Source organism: Ciconia boyciana, chromosome 4 (genome assembly GCF_034638445.1).
Source record: "Ciconia boyciana chromosome 4, ASM3463844v1, whole genome shotgun sequence".
Taxonomy (NCBI): domain Eukaryota; kingdom Metazoa; phylum Chordata; class Aves; order Ciconiiformes; family Ciconiidae; genus Ciconia; species Ciconia boyciana.
In genome coordinates, this window is record NC_132937.1 from 96,438,508 (window position 1) to 96,462,076 (window position 23,569).

General features: G+C 37.1%; 1 protein-coding gene across 2 annotated transcripts in view; it reads right to left on the reverse strand.

Annotated features, from left to right (window-relative positions):
* EDIL3 (EGF like repeats and discoidin domains 3) overlaps nt 1-23,569 on the reverse strand; it is a 260,857-nt gene that overhangs the window by 89,414 nt on the left and 147,874 nt on the right. For both annotated transcript variants that reach the window (XM_072860707.1, XM_072860706.1), the window contains one exon: nt 16,698-16,811. In XM_072860707.1, the coding sequence (XP_072716808.1) occupies nt 16,698-16,811 (114 nt within the window). The remainder of the gene's footprint in view (nt 1-16,697; nt 16,812-23,569) is intronic.

Genomic DNA, 23,569 nt, shown 5'->3' on the forward strand with positions numbered 1-23,569 from the left:
CACCAAATAGAATTTACAAACCCCCATTTTATTTTGCATTTCAATAGACTTGGAGAACACAAAATGTCAATGATAATTTCAGATAGTTTTTATCTATTACTAGATAACAAACTTAAAGTCACAGGGTTTATTACTTCCAGGTGACTCCTAACTACACAATGGAATAGCACATTTTTGCCTGGCCCTTGTCAGTTTATAAAGCCATTCAGCTCTGATATCTGATTAACAGAAAGCATTTATCTCTATAAGTTTGCTTCACAAATTTAAAACAAAACAAAATGCATTTTCTTGACCTATTAACATTTTAATTATTATTACTCTGATTTCTGAAGTGTGATTCCAAGTATGTTAGTAGCCAGTGTGGTATTCCAGCACTGAGGTGAAGAATATGATTAATCTTGTTTCATGCCTTCACATAAAATACTGTATGTCAACGGCGACATCTTTACCAATTTGCATCAGCAGCAGCTAATGAGCACACAGACACTTCCAGACAAGCAAACTTTTCAAATGATGTTGTGTTAAGCTACAAGTCTCTAGGAGGTGACACGAAAATGAAGTGATTAGTTATGTTCCATGAAACAGAAGACAGCTTTTCAAACAGTAATGGGAAGAATTGCTACCTATTTGCTGATATGTCCAAAGAGATTAAATGCTTTTTATGCTGACGTAGCATCTCGGTCAATAGCAGCGCATTATTCTGTTACCATACTGGTCAACACGGTTCATGTGTGTAAGCAATGGCTATCAGAACGAATCAAACAGAAAGAAATTGGATGTTGCATTCTACTTCTCAACAGTGCCATTACTGCTAAGTGAGTATCATGCGCCTCCATTACCAAATCCTCTCTTCATACTTTTATTGTAAGGTTGTAAAATTAACTTTTGGCCTTTACTTGCTCTACAAGCTCTGTGCTGAGGACACAGACTGAAAATAAAGTTAGGCAACTCTTAGCTAGTCTGAGGATTTAAAAAATGGAAGCAAAAGGATTTTTGAGTTCTTTTGGCACCTAATAATGACTTGCTTTTTCCAGTGGTAATGCGATTTCATGAGGAAGTGTTTTTAGGAATTGTGCCTAGATGAAAAAGCTAGATTTAGGGACTACAGAGCTGCACCAATAGATCAGTGCTCCACTCCATCTACAAAAAACAGCTCTAGGGTGCACTGTGGGAACTACAGGCAGGTGAGTCTACTTCGACATCTTGTAAGCTGCTGAGTCTGTAATTAAGATCACAAAGTACCTGCATAAAGACAATCTGTTGGAAAAGAGCCAACATGACTTCTGAAAATGGCAGTCCTGCCTCACCTGATGAAGTTCTTTAATGGTGACAATATGCGTAGTGATAAAGGAAATGCAGTGGAAACAGCATACTTGGATTTTCAGAAAGCATTTGATAAGGTTCCACATGAAAGGCTCTTGCCAGGGAGCGGGGAAAAGGCCCTGCTATAGACAGAAATCTAATTAAAGAACAGGAAATGGCTTTTCAGGATGAAATGTCAGCAGTGGGATCCCCCGAGGATCATTGCTGGAGTCAGTTTTACTCATCAGTGACCTGGGGGAAAGTATGAATGGGGAAATTGTCCACTTTGAAGCTACTAAGCTCTCTTGATCAAATGCCACTCTGATGATGAGCAGCTCCAGAAGGACACAGAAAATTGAATGAGTGGTCAAAAGGGTGAAACAAATGGAAGATACTGCATCTATGAAAAAAAACTAAAACGTGCCTACACAATATTGAACTTGGAAATGGCCATTACAACTGCAAATAGAGATCTCAGAGTCATCATCATCAGTTCTCTGAAGTCATTGGCTCAAAATGCAGTGACAGCCAAAAAAGCCAATAAAAAGTTAGGCATTGAGAACAAGACATAGAGTATTATTTTACAGGTATATGAAACTCTGGTGTGATCACATATTATGTACAGTTCAGGTCTCTGTGTCCCAAGAAAGGGTAGAGCTAAAGAAAGTATAGAGAATGGCAGTTCAAATGATTAAAGGGAAAAAGCAGATATCATAGGAAAAGGAATAAAACCCTAGAATTTTTCAAGTTGGAGAGGAAAAGGCCGAGGAGGGATATGACTTAACTTTACATAAACATAGGCAAGATGAATACAGTACTGTTCATCACATCTACATTACTGAAAACAGGGAGCACTCACTGAAATTTACAGGAAATCAGCTTAACACATGTAAAAGAAAGTACTTTGCACAGTGGGTAGTGATCTTCTGGAGCCTTCTAGAGGCAGATAAAGGATCAACAGGTTCAAAAAGAAATTTGACAAATTCAGGCATAATAGGTGGACAGATGACACTAAAGAGACTGACCAGGGGTGTAATCTCTAATATTCCTACAGGAACTGTAGACCTGGAGAAGATGCAAGGGGAACAAATGACAGAAACTGCCCAAGCTTGCATTCTCTCCTTAAAATGTTTGTCATTGGCATAGTCAGAGATATAATGGTAAGGCAAACAGATTGTTGAACTAACGGACCCAATATGATGGGGTTTTTTATGTTCTTAAGAAATTACCAATAAAATGGGAGTGAAATTTAGCTAAGAATCTGTTATGTTATTCATGTAAATAGTCTATTTAAAACAACTCCCCAAGAAAACACACTGCATACATAATGAATAAGTATAGCAGTTCAATTAAGAATAGAAACTAGACTTTAAAAAGCTACTATTTCAGAAGGCATCTGCTTTTAATACTGTTTATAGGCTCTTTACTTGGTATTCTGTAGGAAACCTAATTATCCAATAATTTAATATTATACAGAAAAAAATAGTTTGTTAGGGGATTGCCAAGAAGACAGTCATATTTCTAAGCTGAAAAACTAAGAAATAATATCCCCTTTCCTGAAATTCCTCCAAAATAAACATGGTCAATGAAGCCACTAGATAGCTGTGACTTTTTTATTCCAGCTGTTTAGAGAAAAGCTGGAAGATATTAGAGAATATCATCCAGTCACCAAAATCCAAATATTTTAGCATTTTCCTTTCATAAATAAAGCATAAATAAATATTTGCATTTATTGTGGTTAAAATTCTCTCACCTTATTTACAAAATGACTAGACATTTGAACAGATATAGATGGACTTAGTAACTTTCACTTATGACTATGTGTGCTGGTTTTGGCTGGGATAGAGTTAATTTTCTTCACAGTAGCTAGCATGGGGCTGTGTTTTGGATTTGTGCTGGAAACAGTATTGATAACAGAGGGATGTTTTAGTTCCTGCTGAGCAGTGCTTACACAGAGCCAAGGCCTTTTCTGCTCCTCACCCCACCCCACCAGCGAGGAGGCTGGGGGGCACGAGAAGCTGGGAGGGGACACGGCTGGGACAGCTGACCCCAACTAACCAAAGGGCTATTCCATACCATAGGACATCATGCTCAGCATATAGAGCTGGGGAAGAAGAAGGAAGCGGGGGGACATTTGGAGTGATGGCGTTTGTCTTCCCAAGTCACCGTGAGGCGTGATAGAGCCCTGCTTTCCTGGAGATGGCTGAACACCTGCCTGCCCATGGGAAGCAGTGAATGAATTCCTTGTTTTGCTTTGCTTGCATGTGTGGCTTTTGCTTTCCCTATTAACCTGTCTTTATCTCAACCCATGAGTTTTCTCACTTTTACTCTTCTGATTCTCTCCCCCATCCTGCCGAGGGGGAGTCAGCGAGCAGCTGTGGGGGGCTTAGTTGCCGGCTGGGTTGAAACCACGACACTACGTGAAAAGAACTAGTCACTAAATGCTATAACAAAAGGGAAATGGGACGTTGCCTGTCAGTAATACATAAATGAGTACAACTCTGTTTACAACTTCATCTTGATGCATTAGACTCTGATGGCTGAGTAAGAGCCAGGAGACTCCACTGTGCTGACAATGTCTGTATTAAGAAATGCCAAAGTTGCACATGATAAAATTATAATGCAATTACCACAGCCAAGTTGTTTGATTCTTTTCATTCAATAAAGTAGCAATAGCACTAAACTATGCTATTATTTATCCATAATGACTTATCAAATAACTTTAACACTATGCTATAAAAATTTACACATCTCAGTTTAAATTCCCAATAACCTATTCATCGTATGCCCTCAGTGCCAGTGCAAAAAGCTCACATGACCCTGGAAACATCTTAATGCCTTTCTTGTCTAAGTCTCCCTATGTAAAATTTTTTGTGACTTAAAATCCTTTTGGCTTAACATGGACCACAATATTGCAATGTTGGATGCTGACCTGCTAACTTAACTGCAGTAGGATTGACAGAGCAGGGGAATTTGTTTCTCAACTTCTTGTCTTGAGCAAGAGGACCTAATCTCAGCGCTAAATGCAAAACTCACAAGAAGGAGGAAATGTGTGCACTTAACTACAGTATCTCTTCAGCAAGCATGCATTTGCATCTAACAACACAAATAAGAATAAACTACAGTTTGGAAAATGGAGTAGCTTGAGTTGAAGGTTTATATGTCTTTCAGGAGCTGTGAAGTTTAAGTGAACAAGACTAGTACCTACTTCTAAGAGAACCAAATTCCTTCCTTATCTGATCAAATTTGCAAACATGTTATTCATACCCCAGCCCCTGACATACTGGGAATTATGGGTTGCGATTCTCACACTGTCTTCTGAAGGTGCTCCACCATGCATAAAAAATACCAATTACATCAGAGACCAGAATTTGCTTTTCCTCAGGTCCCTTCTTGGGTCACAAAACAGCACGGTGACATCTCTGCTTTCCCATGAAGAAACACTCTTCTGCATTACATCCCTTACACATGGGCACTGCGGGCTGGTGCAGTTTTTGCTGTTCACAAAAATTACACTTTTCCTCAACTTTTCATACTGGCTAACTTATGCAACTCCCTACAGAGTAACCTGTCTTTGTGAATTCCTTGGGGTCTACTTCTCCTTGCACTTTGCAGACATAGCAAAGGTGACACAGATGTCACTGGGATAGATGAGGACTGCCAATTAGGCTTTCTATATTGAATCAAACCCCACTTTTAAAGTATATTACGGTGTCTGAAATTAGGATTCTCCATCACTAAATATTAATAATGAACAGCATCAAAAACTTAGTGTTTCAATCTTCAAATCAATGTGCAATTAATGCTAGAGAGATTTAACTTCTTAGGTGAAGGGGACAAACACACTACACTTCATTAATAAATCATATTTACTCCCAGCAGTTATATTTGTATGTCTGAGACTAAAGCACAGCTTTTAAAGCACATCATCTAACTCGTGCCCCATCTTGCCTGCAGAGGACTCAGTGGGAGACCCACCACCACCTTCAGCAGAGATGAGAAGAGGATGAAGGGATTCCATCATGTGTTTTGGGAAAAGAATTTAATTCTTGAAGATTTTCCACCTGACACTTTTTATCAAGGAAAAAAATTCCTATGTCTAAAAATGAACAAAACTCAATACTCACTCAAATTCGCACCTGATGGAAAAGTTAAAGGTATTGTGAAAAAAATTGTGGAAGGACCAGGAGGTAAGAAAAAGAAGAGGAAGAGGTTTCAGTAATCGGTTTCAGTAATCGCAGTAAAATCAATATTCAGCTTCCTGTACAGATGTTTTACTGCTATCCAGAAGGCAAAGGACACTTTTTAGAAACATTGAAGAAAAAGAAAGAATCATATTTGCAGACAGTGGATATAAGCATTCAAATTTACTTTCAAAGTTAAAAGAATACTAGGGAATATTTTTCCCAGCAATATTTGATTTTTTCTCACTTTGATGTAATGAGTTACAACATGGTTACTTTTTATGCTACGCCTAGGATGAAATTTCAAAACATGGGACAGGTAAAAGTGAATTGCATAAAAATAGGAACAGAGTAATTATGAAATTAGGTTTCAGCAACAGGAGCATAAATGGGAATGATATTATTAGAATAACAATAACTACAACATTACAAACTACATACTGAAACTGATCTTCAGTGAAGGCATGCAATGGTACCATCAACTGTACAGATTTGCCAACAACGGAAAATCATATTTATGGGTGAGCTCTATCAAACAGATTTTGCTGGGTCAGTAATGGATATTAATCTGTCCACCAGTTTTAAAGAGTAAAAGTTTTGTGTCACTCTTTTCTGTAAATAAAATTTCTAAGTAACTACACCAAATCAAGAGCTGGCCAAATTACATTTAGAATTAGTATTAAAAAATATCACTGACACAAAGGAAAAGGGTTTGAGCTAAGAGTAATTGCATCAGCCTTTTTCAGCAAAGTAATGATCTTTTATGGTACTTGTGAATTTTTAAAGTTTTAACTCTACTTCAATCTGAAAACTCACTCGCGCTCCTGAGTCCCAATTTACGTACACCATGACAGAAACACACAAAGCCTTTCTCTCTCAGAATTGCCGTGCTGTAGAATTTTTCATATCTGTTCATCTCCTCATTTATTTTGAAGCACTGACAGCCTTGAGTGAGTAACACCGTGGCTGCTGATCCTCCAAGCTGCGAAGGTGCATCCACATGGGGCGGCTCTTGGGCTGATGGCCAGTGCCTGTGCAGCTGCCTGCAGCCACGGAGGCATGCCATTTGCCTCTGATCTGACAGGCAATGAAGGACTGCCATTCCCGTGCTGAACCGTGAAGAGGTTAGAAAGCAGACTAAGTTGTGATGAATGACACGCTGCTTTGCCTTCCAACACAACCAACGATAAGACCCTGGAGACAGCCTGAATTTCTTGTCTTGTAAGTCCTCAGATCATCTAATAGAATGCAACACGTGAGCGTGGTGGTGGTCAGGGACGAAAATAGATGTAACCTACTAGCATCGCTCATTCCCCTCCTACGTATCTTACACATCACTGCACCAATGCCTGGAACAGGAGCTTTGCTGGACTAGCCGTCTGTCCACAGCAGCAGGAGCTGTGAATCTTGCCTCAGCAGGAAGTTGATCACTGAACACATGTCCTTCTCCTTCTGAAAACTGCAGGTGGAAGCTGTGCCGAGCCTGGAGATTTTAGTTCATTTAGGGCTCATGTAACCATGTTTTGTTCCATTTTCTCTTTACTTCACACAGATTTTCATCTTTCACAGCTTGGCTTGAATTCCAACTCCAAATGAATCTCCAAAATGTGAATCAACTTTCAAACCTCCAACTTTTGCAAGGTTTACGCCATACTCACCTGTAATTGTACCCTGTGCCCGGTTTGTTAACTACTGCAAACCTCAAGGCAGTTTCATTATGAGGACTTTGTATGGCTCTAAACATGATTTTCCTCTCATTGCTCATTCCTGTGTCCACCAAAGGGCAGCAGCAGACTAGACCAGGCTGACTCAGATGGCAAGCCACCCTCCATGATTAATCTACTTTGAAATAAATGGCCTATATCTTATAAATACTAAACCTTGAAATAAGGTATTTTCCAATTGGATTAGTACCAGAAACAGAAAAAAATGGTTCTGTGACTTGGCTATTGGGAACTTTCTTGAGCCTACTGCAGCTGTAAATTGTTCTTTTCATATATTTATAATCATTAGTACTTTTATTGAAGGTGTTTTTCCATACTTTTAAGGGGGTTTTTTGGTCATAATAACCAGTGATTTGTTTTCAGCTTGCTCCTACTGGCTACAGTCTGGCTTTTATTTCTTTTATAGTACCAATTCCTTACCTGCAAATTATTTTTCATTTCTGTGAGGACATAAAAAAAGAATGTGCATTATTGACCAGACCAGGAACTTAAGAGCTATAGAGGCTACTTTGAGAATAACGTTGTGCTGTAATTTTTCTTTTAAGGCTTAGAAATGCTGAAATATGCATTCTCATGCATAAAAACGCACATAAAAGTTCTTCCAACACAGGAACAGTGGATTATATTTATAAGATAAGTATTTTTTCTCCTCTACTTTTTGGGAATGTCTGTGATTCTATGTAATTGAAAAGGTAGGGTTGTATTGCTCCCTCAGTAGGAAGAACAGACAGGTGGAAGACAGGTAGGAGAAGGAATCCCTGACCCAATGCAACCTTTTTCCCTCTTTACTGAGGGTAGTTGAGGGGCACCATGAGTCAAGAATGACACAGTGCCTGAGAATAGTGCAAGTGCAGATCAGTAGGTTTAAATAAGAAAACATGGCCAGAAAGTCACAACAAAGTGGCTCAAGCTAAAATGAGATGTTACAAAGTCAAGCTGTAGAGTAAGGAAATGATTAAATGTGTAAAATATGCCTGTTGGGTCCTAAGGGCTTGTCTGAATATTTTACAATGAGTTTTTGTCAGGTGTCTGAGTAAAGATTGTATCCTCTACTGCCTAATCAAAGTAAGATATTGAGAAATGAATTTTCAAAGGGAGACATTGCTGTACAGTACAACTTCAGCAAGATGAAAATGTACCCAAAGGCATAGGGCTGAGGACTTTGTTTCAACATCAAACACTGAGAAATCAGTCTCATTTTCCTATTGTGTTGACTGCAAGAACTACAATTCTGATCTGTTGAGCCTAATTTTGCACACCTTTGCATCTTACACAGGATGCCTGGACAAAGAAGGTCTGCAGTGGAAGGGCCAGAGTGTGCTTTGTTGTTTGAAGACTCAGTATTAGAAACGTTAGAGTTTGATTAGTATTTCTCACTGAGTCATTGAAATGCCTGGGAGAACATTACAATGTTAACAATGTGTTCTGTCATTTCTATAACATTCTCTGCCTCTTTGCACTTTCATACCAATACACTACACAGAAATGCTAGCCAGACAATAATCCCAGAACAGCGTAGCCTTAGTAAACCTCATTAGTTTCAGCAAGAGATTCAAGATGGGTTTTGTCCAATGCAACTATACAAATTGTGTTCTGTCCATGATTAGCTGAAATAGTTAAAAATGTATATAAAGCGTCACCCTTACTACTGATACATTTAGCCTGTCTTTCAGCATTTATTTAACCTCTTAAATAATTTCTGTTTTTATTCTTATAGCATGTTCAAAAAATGACAAATTACCTAGATTGAGTTGAATTACATGGGTTAAAGTCATATTTAACAAGTAAAAAGTTTTCCCTCTTGCACTTTCAAAATGTCTTTCTAATATGTTTCTGTTCTAAAATACTTCTGTAATCCAGGGAGGTCATAAATCAAGTATTACTATTACCTTTATATTAAATTGATACATTTATTTTAGACACAAAATTTTTTCCATTCTTCCTTTTGTCTGAGATTAACCACACATTATTCCCTAAACCAGCAAGGACATCATATGAATGGTAAGTTAACTACCCTGAGTACATTTAAAAAAATGAATTAATTTCTCTAAGGGTAATATTTGTGTATACATATACCTACACACACACACATACACAGACCTATAAAATCCCCTTAATTTTTCCATGCAAGTCCTAAACTTGCCATCTAAATAATGTCAAACAGGAATGTATATATTTACTGAATTTTTATTTGTTGTATCCTTGGCAAATGAACTGACAATTCTAGCTTTTAAATGTTATGGTCTTTGAAGAGAAACAAACCAAGAAAAATAAAAAAATTAAAAGAAATTCTTACCTTTGCCTTAAACATGAATTAAAGAACAGTTTCTACTCTCTTGATTAGACTGTGGCTTGATTAACATTTTTAACTGGTGTTAAGTCTTGATTTAATGCCCAGGCTCTGTCCCCTGCCATTCCTTTGTACCAGCCCAGTATTTGTGTGGCCATGAAGTTCACCAGATCAAAGAACTGATCTGGTTCATTAATTACTGTTTTCATTTCCTGTTTTTTTTCTGGGACAAAAATGCAAATGGGTAAAATGGCAGCCCAGAATGAGCAGCAACAAAAGCAGCAAGACAAGCAAAGAAGAATCCGAAGCAGGGCTCCTTCAGGCAGCAGCAGGGCTGGTTTATGTCAGTTTTCAAGGAATTGTTACTTTACAATACAATGCAATGAAAAACAAGGGTAGGGGCTTTTTGTCCCAGTTCCCTCACAAAAATAGAAAATCTGTTTGGAAATTTCTGTAATTTGAAGGCAATTACAATAGCTTACCTATTTAATAAATTGGAACGAGAAAGGACAGGAAACCTGTCTTGATTCAGTTTAAGGTCATAATCTACAGGTCATCCAGAATTCTCTCAGGTTTAGCATGTGCCTTAATAGAATCTCCAGTACATAGTGGCAAGATGAATGAAAATGGAACAAAAACTCCCATATAAAAGAGTAAATTACATTTGTACCAATGAATGCGTATCTTCTTTTGCAGATTATTACAATGCCCTTAATTTAAATATAGCAGTCTGTATTTCTAGAAACTACAATTCCTTCTATAGTTAATTTTTTTTCCTAATGAAAGTTGAAAACCTGAATCAACTGATGAAACATGAAAGGTTGGTAGATAACAACATAAATTATTGACATCTTGAACTACAGGGCAATTTCAAGAACACAGAAGAAAAATTAGTATGTTTGGCCAGTTTTGTTTTACAGAAATTTGCTACATTTTATATAACACCAGTATTTCAGATCATAAAAGTGTCAGATATTCAAAACAATCAAGAATATGCTTAAAACCAAACTTCATATTGGATTATTCATAGAATTAGTCAAACTGATAGTTTGAGCTGTAAGGAAAGTTAGGTTCTCCTAAATCTAATTCAAAGAGATTTTAATAGTAATCAGTAATTTAGGGAACTCAAGTCCATGTTGATTCCTGTCAACTAAAGTGTTTCACAGTGGCTCACTACAAGCTTTAAGCCACAAAATATTGCCAACTGGAGGTGCATAAAAAATCTCATGCCTTAAAACCTGGTTTCCCCAGCAGGTAATCAGGAAATGAGATATGGTTGTAATGGGATTATGTCTACCATTCAACAATAGTCCAGTGCTTAGCAGCTTAATTTTAACAGGGCATTTTCATGAGCTGAATTCACCAGAAAGCCTGTTACCAGGTTTATTAATCTAAGAAAATGGTTAAGTACTGATTCCTATCCACTTTTTGAAAACACAGACTTCTTGGAAGACAAATTTTAGCCAGATGTAAAGCTTCCTTCTGAAAACATAGCTTTTAACTCTTTAATGAATTGTTTTATTTTGCCTGTGAATTTTTTATGCACTCATGCTGTGACTTTTTTTTGCATAGGGTTTTTCTGAACCTAAGCATGGAGGCTTTCTGAACTCTGAACCCTGCTGAGCCAGGGCTGGTAAGAGCTGGAGCTGGGGAAGACAGAGGTACTCAAGACTCACCGAAGACTGTGAGCATCAAGCAGAGGAGTTCAAAGGACAAGCACCTGAAGCCAAAAAGTACCAACAAGTGAGGACACTGCCTTGAAAACACACTTAAAAGTGAAATACAGAAGACACCAAAAGAAGCAATATAGTATCTTCAAAAAATACGGTGAAACTAGTTATTTCCCCTGCGCTACAAATCATGCAAGTTGCAGGTGTCCTGTATTCCTGGGAACAATTTTGAAAGAAAGAAAATTCTAAAATCACAGCACATCAGAACACATTGGATGACACCACCTAGCCTGGGAGTATAAGGCTGCATGTAAGCAGAAGTTTTGGAAGTCTCTTTATGCCTAGATCTGTCAGACCTTTAGGTAATTTTTAAGTAAAAATGACACTGAAAGAAGGGGCATTTTCATTTAAGTAAAAAAATGCCACTTTGATTTCCACAGAGAGGAAGGTGGAAGACGACCAAGTGCAGTATAAACACATTAGTGTACTAAAACATAAAGCACAGGAAAGAAATTAAAATAACGTGAAGGTACACTGCTCAGCGCGATTTCTGACATGCTAGATGAACTAAATTGGTGCACTTGCTCTGAATGCAGTCCTCCTACATATGGGCATGTTGAATACACAGAAAAGGAGGTGAAGGGGCCATAGTATATGTAAAAAAATATTTACAGTGACTAATTTGATCTATATCTTTAAAGAAAAAGCACGAGAAAATTTGCCATATGCTTTAATGGCAGCAACTCTTGGCAATCAGCAAAATACAGCTCCAAAATGCACAATGGTGAAATTCTAACGTGTCCACTGTATAGTACCATCTGCTAAATAAAAAAAAAAAGTGATAAAAAATTTGTGAGGAACTCCTCACAAATTATTGCAATTCACAATCCATGTTGCTCATGGGAGATTTTAACAATACAGATTCGTACTGAATAATGCAAACAGTCTGGCACTGATGAAAGTGGCTCCCTGTTGCCTGCAAGAGAATTTTGTGATCCAGAAAGTAAAAACTTCAACCCCAGGAGAATCTGTCTTGAAAGCAGTACTTATTTATAGAGACTGCAAGACTAAGGAAAGCTGTAACGGAGGTAATCATAACTGATAGCTTGAATTCAGTACAGAAGCAATAAATAGGTTCAGAGAGTGCAAGAACAGAAGGAGATGCAGCTGCATCAAGGAAATGCTGAGGCCTTAAGAAATCTGGAAAGTAATATGGAATTAACATAGTTTAGCTTTTGCTTTCAGAGGATGGGAAAAGGTGCTCTTTTTCCATTCTGTGTTTACTAAACATCTGCAGGCAAATTTTGTAAATACCAGATGCTCAGTGAAGTATCTCTCAACAGGTTGATAAGCTTATTCCAGAACAATTGAATATGTTTTGAAGCTGTCAGTGCTCTTGCACTCCACATTACTTTGAATTCGCCTCATCCTGTGCTTTCCAGCAATGAGAAGCAGCTGGTTTAAATATCATTTACGCCTGAATGGCTAAAGATAGCAGTAGCTAATAAGAAAGAAAGAGTACTGAATTTAAGTCTCTCCAGAAAAAAAAAAAGAGGTCAGGCCAGTGCTTCAAAATGAGAAGGATGTGTAAATAAAACAGAAGAAGGCCCCAAAAGAGCAGAAGCCTTGTTGGGGCGTGAAGTGCATCAGGTGGCTAGGAGATCACCTCCATGTCTTCTGAGAACTTTACTTCACAGCTGAGCCCTTAGAAAGCAACTCCAAACCTAATCATGCCAGAAGGAGACTCAGAAGATGGTCAAGGCGATCCAAATAGGGTTCCAAGCTCATTAGGTGTTTTAGTGGTATCTTAGTACTCAGTTCCAGACAAGCCTTTCCCTCTCACTTCAGCTGCACTAGTTATTAGCAGAATAATAACTTGGGATAACTTGGGACTACTCAGAAGGATTTTGGGTGGATGCCCCACAAGGCTCGCAGGACCTGGGTGTAATACAACAGTTGTCTCACACCTGGAAAGTGCTACACGTAAGATAAAATGGAAGGGAATTATTTAGGAGATTAGCTAAGATAAATTAATTATGGTGGAATTAAATGTTGGAATTAAAAAAAGAGAGAAAACTTAGTTGGAGCATTAGGAAAAACAGTCTGACATAAACTACTTCAAGCTGATGAGTAACATGACAAGTCATTATTACAAAGCATTGGTATTTGGGATATACTGAACTAGTTATACTATTAGAAAATGCATCCTGGAGAACAAGCTTGCAATGACAGGAGAACGGACTGCAGGATGTATTTTTGCCCTTTTTATTCTCGATCTAGGATATTTCACATATTCTGTGATGTGGATTAGCAATCTTTGAGCTTTGTGAGGTAATTCTGAGACAGCAATCAGTAATTTACATAATTAGCATAACAGTATTTAATTATATGATTACTGTAAATATGTGTAAAACTCTAATGGTGTAATTAGAATGTGTAATTACTACTTGTAATTACGTAATTAGGTACGATGACATAACTAAACTTCTCATGGAAAAAAAGAATATTTACAAGCCCAGCTATAGGAACTGGTATAGTGCACAATTATACTGGTGGTACAAAAAGAAAAGTTACCATTTTAATGCTAGCTGTGCTAAAGCTAGCTCAAAAGTAGATGAATCCTAAAAGTTTGTGAACTGTGCCATAGTAGTGGGAGAATGCGCTGACTTTCCTGAACAGGTGTAGTTCAATGATTACAGTCAGTACAAACATTGTTCACATCCTTAATTTTCTGATAACTCTTCATATGCTTAGCTGAATGAGTATAAAGAGTGGTACAACGGAAGTATTCAAATATCTACATTGTGTAGCATTTCCTAATTACTGATTTAAGTAATATATTACTTTTCTCTTAAGTCTTCAAAGCACATCTGTTTTCATACTCCTCCCATGATACCGTCCCACGGACACCAGATTGGTGGTACCTCCATATGCATGTCCCTACCCAGAGGAAGTACAGAACAAAAGCTTTTTACCACTGCACTCCAGGGCTGCATTGCCATGCCCCCCCATTTACCACACCATGGAATCACAGAATCATAGAATGGTTTGGGTTGGAAGGGACCTTTACAGGTCATCTAGTCCAACCGCCCTGCCGTGGGCAGGGACACCTTCCACTAGACCAGGTTGCTCAGAACCCCATCCAGCCTGGCCTTGAGCACTTCCAGGGATGGGGCATCCACAGCTTCTCTGGGCAACCTGGGCCAGTGTCTCACCACCCTCACAGTACAGAATTTCTTTATAATATATAATCTAAACCTACCCTCTTTCAGTTTAAAACCATTACCCTTCATCCTCCCTGATAAAGAACTCCTCCCCATCTTTCCTGTAGGCCCTCTTTAAGTACTGGAAGGCTGCTATAAAGTCTCCTTGGAGCCTTCTCTTCTCTAGGCTAAACAACCCCAACTCTCTCAGCCTGCACACACTTTGCAGCTGACAAATTAATAGTTACTGCAAAGCACATATTAAAACTCAGTGTCCTTGATCTCTACACCAAAGCAATTTGACTGTTGTATAGAGCCTTATCATAATTATAAAAATTCTTTAACACTCAACAGAATTATCCTTTCAAATAACTTAGTGTTCTTCTCTATGGGCTAGATGACGGAGTCCTGGGTCACAGTTGTCAGCATTTATCTACAAAAGCATCTCCAGAAAGATCATTTGACTAGGAGATTGGCTTACCGGTGTAAAACCCCAGAGTATGACCCAGAAAGACAGACTGTAGATAGCATATTTTGCAATTCAGTAATGCTTTACTGACATTAGCAGAATTATTTCACTATTCCAATATACTGGAAATTTCTATTTTTTGTGCATATATACTTTCTGTTATATGATCTCCAAAATAGAAATATGTATGTGTGTGTGTGTATATATATCCACACACATAAAACCAAATCCAGTATAATATATAATATATACAACTTCACACACAAAGTTTATTTTTAGCTATAATTACACAAAAATCTATAAGAAGAAAAATAAATACGAAATAACAGATGATGATCCAGAAAATGCAATGATCACTTCAAGTAATAGCTCTGACTACCCCATTTCTAGCAAAACAAAGAGATTGGTTTTATGTGATCTATAATCTGAGCAATGTTCATGACGCAGCCAAAAAACCAGGAGGGATAAACTCTGAAGAGGTTGATGAGATTCCTGGTAGAATTCCAAATGGTAATTCAATTGCACCGTATAAGGAAATACATGAAGTGATTCACTAGCAATTTTTCCAGAAAACTTTAATAAATGTTCTTTTTTTACAAATTCTTTCAGGTAGCCATATAGGCCTGTAAAATTTATCAAAGCAAATTTTAATGTTTGATTTCTCTCTAGAATTGTATACATGTTATGTTGGATGCCTCAGATCTTTTACCTGTTGCATATATAAACCTGGGAATCCACTGAGGCTACTTAAAAAAATTCCCAGCTTGTCATTTGTGGTTACTGGTCCGTGTTGTTTTCTTCACCATTCTTCCCCATGCATCCACAATGTGAACACACAGAAAAATTAATCATATTTTTCAGCTTTGTTATGGTTTCATTTATTTAATATTCAACTTGGAACTTTTTTTTTTTTTTTTTAATTTTTACTGCTACATATAGTAGATCTTGCTTGAACTAGAAATCCTCTTTCTTGAATGTGGATGACTCCAGTATTTCAGGTAATTTGAATGTAGTATCTAATATTACAAATGCTAATATGCAAATACTTTCCTTTTTCTCCTTAAGATACCAGGCTTGACATATCTTGGGACTATATTAGCTTCTTCCACAACACCATCACATTAGCATCCTTTGTTCGACTAAAACACAGGCAGTATTTCTTCTCTGCAGTATTTCAAATCCATGAGCCTCTAACATTTGTTATTAACTGTTAAGGTATATTGCATTTGGTACGATAGCAGTTTATTCTATATTGGTATTTTGATCTTCAAGATTATCTAGTCTTTCATATGTGAAGAACTCCTTTGTAGTGACAGCTTTAGAAATCAGACCTTTCTAGTGCGTTCATAGTCAATGTTATTGGTCAAATCATGCGAGATTGTTCCCAGGACAGATCCTGAAGGAATTACACTAATGACTTATCTGTAAACCAGTGGTCCAACTTTCAGAGGCTAGAGACATGTCAGGGAAAGTAACAAATATTTTTGCCCTGCTCTTACACTTGTTGATATCTGTTAATAATTACTGTTGAAGACAGGATACTTGGCGAGATAAACCCCTAGCCTGAATCAGTTTTTGTATTTTTCTACTTTACACTATTTACTCCTTCTCGTTTGACTCTTAGATAATAATTTTGCATTTTGAAAATGTTTCCATCATATCAGATGCTTTACTTGAATGCATGACAGATTTGGTCTCTTAAATTTCCTCCATTTTGAAAAGAACAAGAAGGCTACTTTGAGCATTATGTATTTGTAGACTAGAGAAAAATTTCCATAGTACACTATACTTGTTTCTGCAAAAGAAAATATTTATTTATTAAAAAAAAAAAGGTATGAAAACATGCAATACTTACTCTGTTGGCAGTTTCTTCCCATAAATTCGCCTGGACATTCACAGGAATAGTTGGCAACGAGATCTGTACAGATTCCACCATTCTTGCAGGGTTCAGCTTCACATTCATTTACATCTGCAGGAAGCACACAAGATAATGTCAGGATTAGTAAAGAGAGATTGTAATAGGAATAAGCACATGTTTTAAAGCACTAAAACAGAACGTATTTATACAATTGATATGAGAAGACACACATTCTTTTGCCCAGCAAACATGCTCATGTGATTAAACGGGGCGTGCTTTAGGTAAAAAACAAAGCAATCTCATATAAATTCAGTTAGTTTCAAATACCTACTAAAGTTTTACTATGTCCCATCACACAACAGAATTTAAAGTTTTGTTCAGGGATTTTCACCATAACTTCCAGAGGACATAAGGGCTACAAGTCACAGCTTAAATAAACAAATTCAATTAGTTCTAACAGACTACTCATTAGTGATCCTTGCAACTTCAAGAAATGTAGCTACTTCTTTATCAACAGATGCCAGTTAAGAATGTTTCTCACTTCATCTTAATTCATTAAACATCTAATTGACAAGGTTGTTTAACTGTCTAAAAAATTTCCTTTCTGTGCATAAATTAGTGGGCAAATTGAAACTAATAGCTTGATTCAGAAGCTTGCAAATATTATGAAATTCAAAAGACAGAAAAGGTGGTTAATTTCATTTGAGTTTCCCTTTCCCAGTACACTTTGTCGAATGTTGCAAGAATAATACTCCCTTGTGTTTTTCAGCGTAGTAACCTTCAAGTATAATATCAGATTCTTTTTCTCAAATGCGATATAGTATTTTTCAGTCATCATAAATAGGCAGATGAAGGATAATTATATCTCATAATTAAAATTCTCTGTCTCTGCATTTATGTTTATTCTGTATGGAGTAGAAACGTATGGATTTTATATATAATTGTCTCAAAGGGCTGCATCAATGCATAAAGTTAAATATTTAAAAGATGGTAGCCCATACTAGCTTCATCAAGAGATGAAGTCCTGTTGCATTAGACACTGGCAACAGCAAACAGAAAAGCAGTCTTTAGCTTGTACTACAATTTTACTTCACTCAGTTTTGCTTAAGTGCATATTCCTTTTGGATACAGCTGCTGATAAAACGGTACATATGCATAGCACAGAAATAAGTTCCAATGAGAAGACACTTAACAGAGATGAACTAGTTGCATTCATTGGTGGGTGAAATGCCCTACAAATTAAAGCAATACCCCTCCCTGTTGTGCTGAATCTGCCTCTGTCCCCAAAATGCAAACCTGGTTTGTGCTGGCATATACAAACTAAAGACAATGCTACATAAATGTCTAAACCTGATGCAATAAGGCTTGGGCAGAAGAAGCAGAATTCAGCTCTGTCAACAAAGTTGCTTGATTTCTGGTAGTTGAGTATGTAACTTTCGTACTTTCAGTTTGATCTTTTACATTTACTAGGAATCTATGTACAAAAATTTCAATGTTTTAATACACACATCTTGCCTAATCTCATTGATTTTGTGACGTCTCCAGGGAAGTCTGTACCTCCAGTCTTTTCTGCAGATCTAAAAAGCTGTGTAGCTTTTAAGTTATGTGTGCAGTCTATGTGAGGTAGGTTGAAAACTGGCTGAACGGCCGGGCCCAGATGGTGTTGATCAGTGGTATGAAGTCTAGTTGGAGGCCAGTAACTATCAGTGTACCCCTGGAGCCAATACTGGTCTGAACCTGTTCAACATCTTCATTAATGATCTGGATGGTGTGGCAGAGTGCACCATCACCAACTTGGCAGATGATACAAAACTGGGAGGAGTGGCTGATACACCAGATGGGTGTGTGGCCATCCAGAGGGACCTCAACAGGCTGCAGAAATGCGCTGAACAGGAACCTCATGAAGTTCAACAAAGGGAAGTGCAAAGTCCTGCCTCTGCCCCTGGGGAGGAACAGCCCCATGCACCAGTACACGCTGTCAAGCTGACCAGCTGGAAAGCAGCTTGGCAGAGAAGGACCTGGGGGTCCTGGTGGACAAGCTGACCGTGGGACAGCAAAGCACCACCCTCATGGCAAAGAAGGCCAACAGCCTCCTGGGCTGTATTAAGCAGAGCATTGCCAGCAGGTTGAGGCAGGTGATCCTTCCTCTCTACTCAGCACTGGGGAGACACATCTGGAATGCTGCATCCAGTTCCGGGCTCTCCAGTATGAGAGAGGCATGGACATACTGGAAAGAGTCCAACAAAGGGCTACTAAGATGATTAAGGGACTGGAACACCTCGCCTGTGAGGAAAGGCTGAGAGAGCTGGCACTGAAGAAGAGGAGGGTCAGGAGGAAACTCATCAATGTATACAAATACCTGAAGGGAGGGTGCAAAGAAGATGGAACCAGGCTGTTGATGATCTTAAAGGTCTTTTCCAACCTATAAAATTCTGTGATTCTTTTCAGTGGTGCCCAGTTACAGGACAAGAGGCAATGGGCACAAACTGAAACACAGGACATTTCGCCTCAACAACAAAAAACATTTTTTTACTGTGAGGGTGACTAGGCAGTGGCATAGGTTACCCAGGGCATTTGTGGAGTCTCCATCCTTGGAGATATTAAAAAAACATTTGGATATGGTCCTGGGCAACTAGTTCTAGGTAGCCCTGTTTGAGCAGGAGAGGGTGGATGAGACGACCCCCAGAGGTCCCTTCCACCCTTAATCCTTCTGTGATAATCTTCCCATTGCTGTGAACAGAACTACAGGGACCCACCTTCAGGTAAATGTGGAGACTAGTTTCAGTTCTTCAAACCAGAAAAAATTTCAGATTTTTATACTAAAATTGATGATGGTTAATGATCTCTGAGCTTCTTTTTAATCCCTCATGTATTTCTATTTGTTGCCTATAAAGATATCACATACTGGACTCGTAAAAATTAACAGGGTTAGCTGAACTTCTGTCTATTAAAAAGGAAGAAGAGGAGTAACAGCTTAGTGTGTGAGAAATAAAACCTGCCAAGGGAAATGACCAAAGAACAGACCTGCTCAATTCTAAATTAAATTCTTTACATGTATTTATAAAATTTAACAAGATTCTTCAGCTCCCTATTTGCCTTTTTCAGCAAAGCCCATTAAGCTTACGTTTTCATCAGGTTATTCATTATTTTAATACAGGCTAACACATTTGTGGGAAAAAAATATCAAGGTCACTGTGAACTAAAAAACATTAAGTGAACATATGAACATCTCTTACTTGGTGAAATAAAGGTAGTAATTTATCCTCTTAAAAGCTTTTCTGTGTAAAGATAATATCTTCTCAAGATATTTAAATTTTTCTAATTTGCCATTCATATTGAAATACGTAGAAAAAAATGCACAACTTTCCAGCATATTTCATACTGTCTATCCGATGATGTAGAAAACAGACTGAACCTTAAGTACCAGATACTTTTAAAGCAATCCTCATATTCAATCCCTATGGAGCAATTAGCTATGATCAGTGCAGAAGGATGGAAGTTTTTTATTATTATCTTTGTTACTTGTATCCTACAGTGATTTTTCTCCAGTAATTTGAGAACCTTTAGTCCCATCAGTTCAAACGAATATGTTATATTTGATGAATGAGGAAAGACTAGCTCATCGTAGCATCACGTTTGATACCAGAACAGACGTTTAGTTGGAAAGATAATGAACTGAACTGTGTTAAAGAAAGGAGCGTAAGTTCTACAGAATTATTTAATTTACTATTCATTATTTCATTTGATTGATTGTGCAGATGTAGCATATTTAATTAAAAGTGGTTCCTGCAAATTGTGGTCAGATTTTGTTCAAAGTCCTAGATGTGCCAATTATGATATTAAACTTTACACCAGCTGGTGTGTTTATTTATTCTGAAACACATATATTCCCTTTTAAACTTTGTCATATTGTCATGATTAGAAGTAAATTTGAATAGAAATTTTAAAATACCAGAGTTTCTGGAGCAGTTACTCCTAAAGACAATAAAGGCTCCTAAAGAAAAGCTCTCTTTATGTTGTCAGATACAAATCCTTCACTAACTATGCAATCAATCTACCTATGCAAGAAGGATGTGCTTTTTATATAAATTAATTAATACAAAATAAAATCACTGTAGGTTGCTCATGATTTTTCAGGTAAGCGTAGGTTTTATGCCAGGTCAGATTTTGAAGTGTAGTTCAGATAACAATCTTACGCACTGCAGTAACTAAAACACAGATAGCTGGGTACTACCAGAAAATTCAGAGTTCCTCAGAGAGGGACCTAATAAGACTCTTAAATACTGAGTGAAATGGGCTCCTGAAGATGTTTAAGTGCCAGCACAGGAGAAGCTTGTATTTCTAAATAGTGTCCAGGTTAACTAAAAAAACCAAACCAAAACAAAAAAAACAACAACCAAAGAAGCCAACCTCCCCCACCCATGCCCAATCCCCCAAGATTTCGCTACTGAAGATGGATTCTGAAATTGATAGTGGTGCAGGAACAAGGAAACACAGACCATTTTCTGAAAATAGATTTGTTCATTGAATAATAGCTTGAAGGGCTAAGACAGTTGATTAGGAAGTAAAGGTTTCTTTTTATGTTGAAGATTATTAAATTTACATTTCCTACCTTTAAGATCAAACCATAACTACAAAGCTATTAAGCACGCTTCTGTTTGAAGCACAGTCGTTGTGCAACCTGGAACAGAATTATGCTATCAGAAACTGGGCAAGTAAGAGAGAACTTCACTATATTACACGGTGATTTGGAGAATCACCATGAGGCAGAGTTCTGGGGTTTTGTCCTTCTTTGCTGGATCATATATTTTTTTTTTAATCCTCTAGGTATTTAATAAAACATGAATAAAAACTAGTATCGTACTTGCAAACATAATATAATTAAAAATACATAATCTTCATTTTGGACTTTACCTGTTAAATAGAGTCACATGTGTTTTCCTGAAAAATTACCCCACATGAAATGGGTATATAAATTATGTAACTGTTATAATAAAAAAATTAACTATTACTTCCAGTAATTTGAATTCTTCAGCAAGCTACTTGGTATAAACCTGACTTTTTGTGATGAAGGGACTGATAAGCATAATCAGTTGTTTTTGCCAATGCAGCTTGTGTTTTGGCTGCAAATGCACACCAGTATCTTGTTCCTGTCCCCTGCTTGCTTGTTCTTTACTTAGCCCAAATTCCCGATTCCTGTCACCTGAACCCTTGTTTCTGATCCAGGACTACCTTTAGCAGTACAGACTTCCTGCTGCTTCCCTCCTGCTGACAAGCACATTCTTTCCTTATCCTTTGATTTTATACTCATTTTGGCTTCCTGATCACACTTGGTCTGCTCGTCTCAACTCTAAGTCATGTTTTTAATGAGTCTTCTATTTTGATAGAATGGTTGGCCCATTGCAGCCAGAGCATCTAGGTTCAAGTGTCCATACTGGAAGTCAACTTGGTCCTTACTAGGAGCGTTGATTAGACATAATCCAGCTATGCCTTACTAATATTGCAAATATATTTATTCCATAATAAAGTCAATTTAGTATCTAGAAAACAGATTGGAACAGTGGATCAACTAGTTATAACCTCTGTATCATAAGTGGCTTTGTATGAATACCCACAGCTATACACTGGGTAAAGATCAAGTCACAATTGAGAAACATGACCCCTCCACGCCACCCCCCAATTTTTTTTTTTTTTTTAAAGAAAACCAGAAAACTTAGAAACTTCCCTATCCAGTTCTATTTCAAAATAAAAGTTGTTGATAACTAACAACATGTTCAAATAACTTTACATTTGGAAACTGGTAAGGCATAAAGTGGAGAAACATGTAGTATGGAATAATTATATTTTAGCTGGAGCTTAGTCTAGGCTTTTCTCGTAGTTGCTTGATGGTTCTTGATAGATTTTTTAAATCTGTATTTTTTTCTTTATTGTATATTGATCCTGAAAGATTTAATTACATCAATAAGTATTATATCAGTAAGACCACACAAAAGTGTATGTTCTTGGTTGCAGAACTTTATAATATCCTGTTATTGTTTAAACATGAGCTTGCAGATATCCAAACTTTTCATTATTACTTTCCTAACAAATAACATGAAAGTCAGATTATGTACTCTTTTTTGTTATTACAGATTTGTACCAATTCACTCAAGCACCATATTTTTAAATGAAACATTAAATTGTAAAGATCCATTGAAAAGAATAAAATTATACCAGTTTTATTTGGTAAAGAATCTGACTCGAGAATCAATAGAATTTAATATGTCTATCTTAACAGTGAGCTACTCAGTTAAATGATGAAATTTGAAGGATTACAGCAATTCACTGATAGAAGGACACATCTCATTTAAGAGTAGGAAACTTTTGGTAAAATATTTACAAAAAAAAAGTCATGAAAATGTTCTTTCTCATATTCCTGTGGTATACTAAAACAATCCTAAATAGTAAAGGTCTCCTAAATGAGGACAACCTAATTATTTTCTAAAAAGCTGAAAAAAAAAAAAATTTAAACAGAATGAATAAACATCAGCAGAAAGTCTGCAAGCACAGGTAGATCACCTTCAATTTTTGGTTAAATAATACAAAAGAGATAAGTAATTGCTATGATAATAATTTATTTTATTACTGTTAATTATAGGTTTAAGAAAGTTTCTAACCTGTTCTGTTACCTGGCTGTAATTAATGTAAACAAAAAATAAACTGTAACTTCAGCTATAACTCTTCCTTCCTTTAACCAGGATTATACAAAAAGAAGCACTAATACATTAATGGCACAACCTTAGGGTGAAACAGTTAAAAAGAACTAGAGCACATTCCTATGAACTTTGGGAATTTAGTATATATTATTAAACCTGAGCTGGATGTATTCA